General features: G+C 31.9%; 1 protein-coding gene across 1 annotated transcript; it reads left to right on the plus strand.

Moving 5' to 3' along the window:
* Window positions 1–197: 197 nt before the first annotated feature.
* On the plus strand, window positions 198–740 carry EMH_0099320 (uncharacterized protein; the record flags this gene model as incomplete). The annotated part of the gene is made up of 2 exons (XM_013494136.1): window positions 198–207; window positions 433–740. 2 exons carry the CDS (start codon window positions 198–200, stop codon window positions 738–740), a joined length of 318 nt encoding a protein of 105 aa, XP_013349590.1.
* Window positions 741–788: the final 48 nt, after the last annotated feature.

Below are 788 nucleotides of genomic sequence, written 5' to 3' on the forward strand. Positions count from 1 at the left end.
GTTTTCTTCTTTTCTTCTCTCCTCTTCTTCCTGCATGAGCTCATGTTTAAGCTTAAGAAGACGAATTCTTCTTCTTCTTTCTTCTCTTTTTTCTTTTTTCTTTTTTCTTTCTTCTTTTTCTATTTCTTTTTCTATTTTATTTAACTCTCTTTTCTTTTTCTTTTTCTTTCTCTTCTCTTTTTCTTTCTTCTTCTTGCATGAGCTCATGTTTAAGTTTAAGAAGACGAATTCTTCTTCTTCTTTCTTGTTCTATCTCTTCTTTTTTATTTCTTCTTTCTGCTTTTTTATTTCTTCTTTCTCCTTTTTTATTTATTATTTAATTCTTTTTTCTTTTTCTTTTTCTTTTTCTTCTTTTCTTCTTTCTTCTTCTTCTTGCATGAGCTCATGTTTAAGTTTAAGAAGACGAATTCTTCTTCTTCTTTCTTGTTCTAGTTTCATTGCAATCGCCCAGTGCTCCTCCAACACAACGATATCCACCACACGCTGCAACACCAAACCAGAAAAAGAAACAGCAGAAAGAGAAGAAGAAGAAGAAGAAGAAACAGAAGGAAGAGAAGAAGAAGAAGAAACAGCAGCAGAAGAAAAAGAAGAAGAAGAAGAAGAAGAAGAAGAAACAGAAGAAGAAGAAAGAGAAGAAGAAGAAACAGAAGAAGAAAAAGAAGAAGAAGAAACAGAAGAAGACGAAGACGAAGAAAGAGAAGAAGAAGAAAGAGAAGAAGAAGAAGAAGAAGAAGAGATAGAAGGAGAAGAAGAAGAAGTGTGTATTTGTTTGTTTTTTGTTTGTTCTG

The sequence above is a fragment of the Eimeria mitis genome, genomic scaffold (genome assembly GCF_000499745.2).
Source record: "Eimeria mitis Houghton genomic scaffold, Emh_scaff10473, whole genome shotgun sequence".
In the NCBI taxonomy this organism is placed as follows: domain Eukaryota; phylum Apicomplexa; class Conoidasida; order Eucoccidiorida; family Eimeriidae; genus Eimeria; species Eimeria mitis.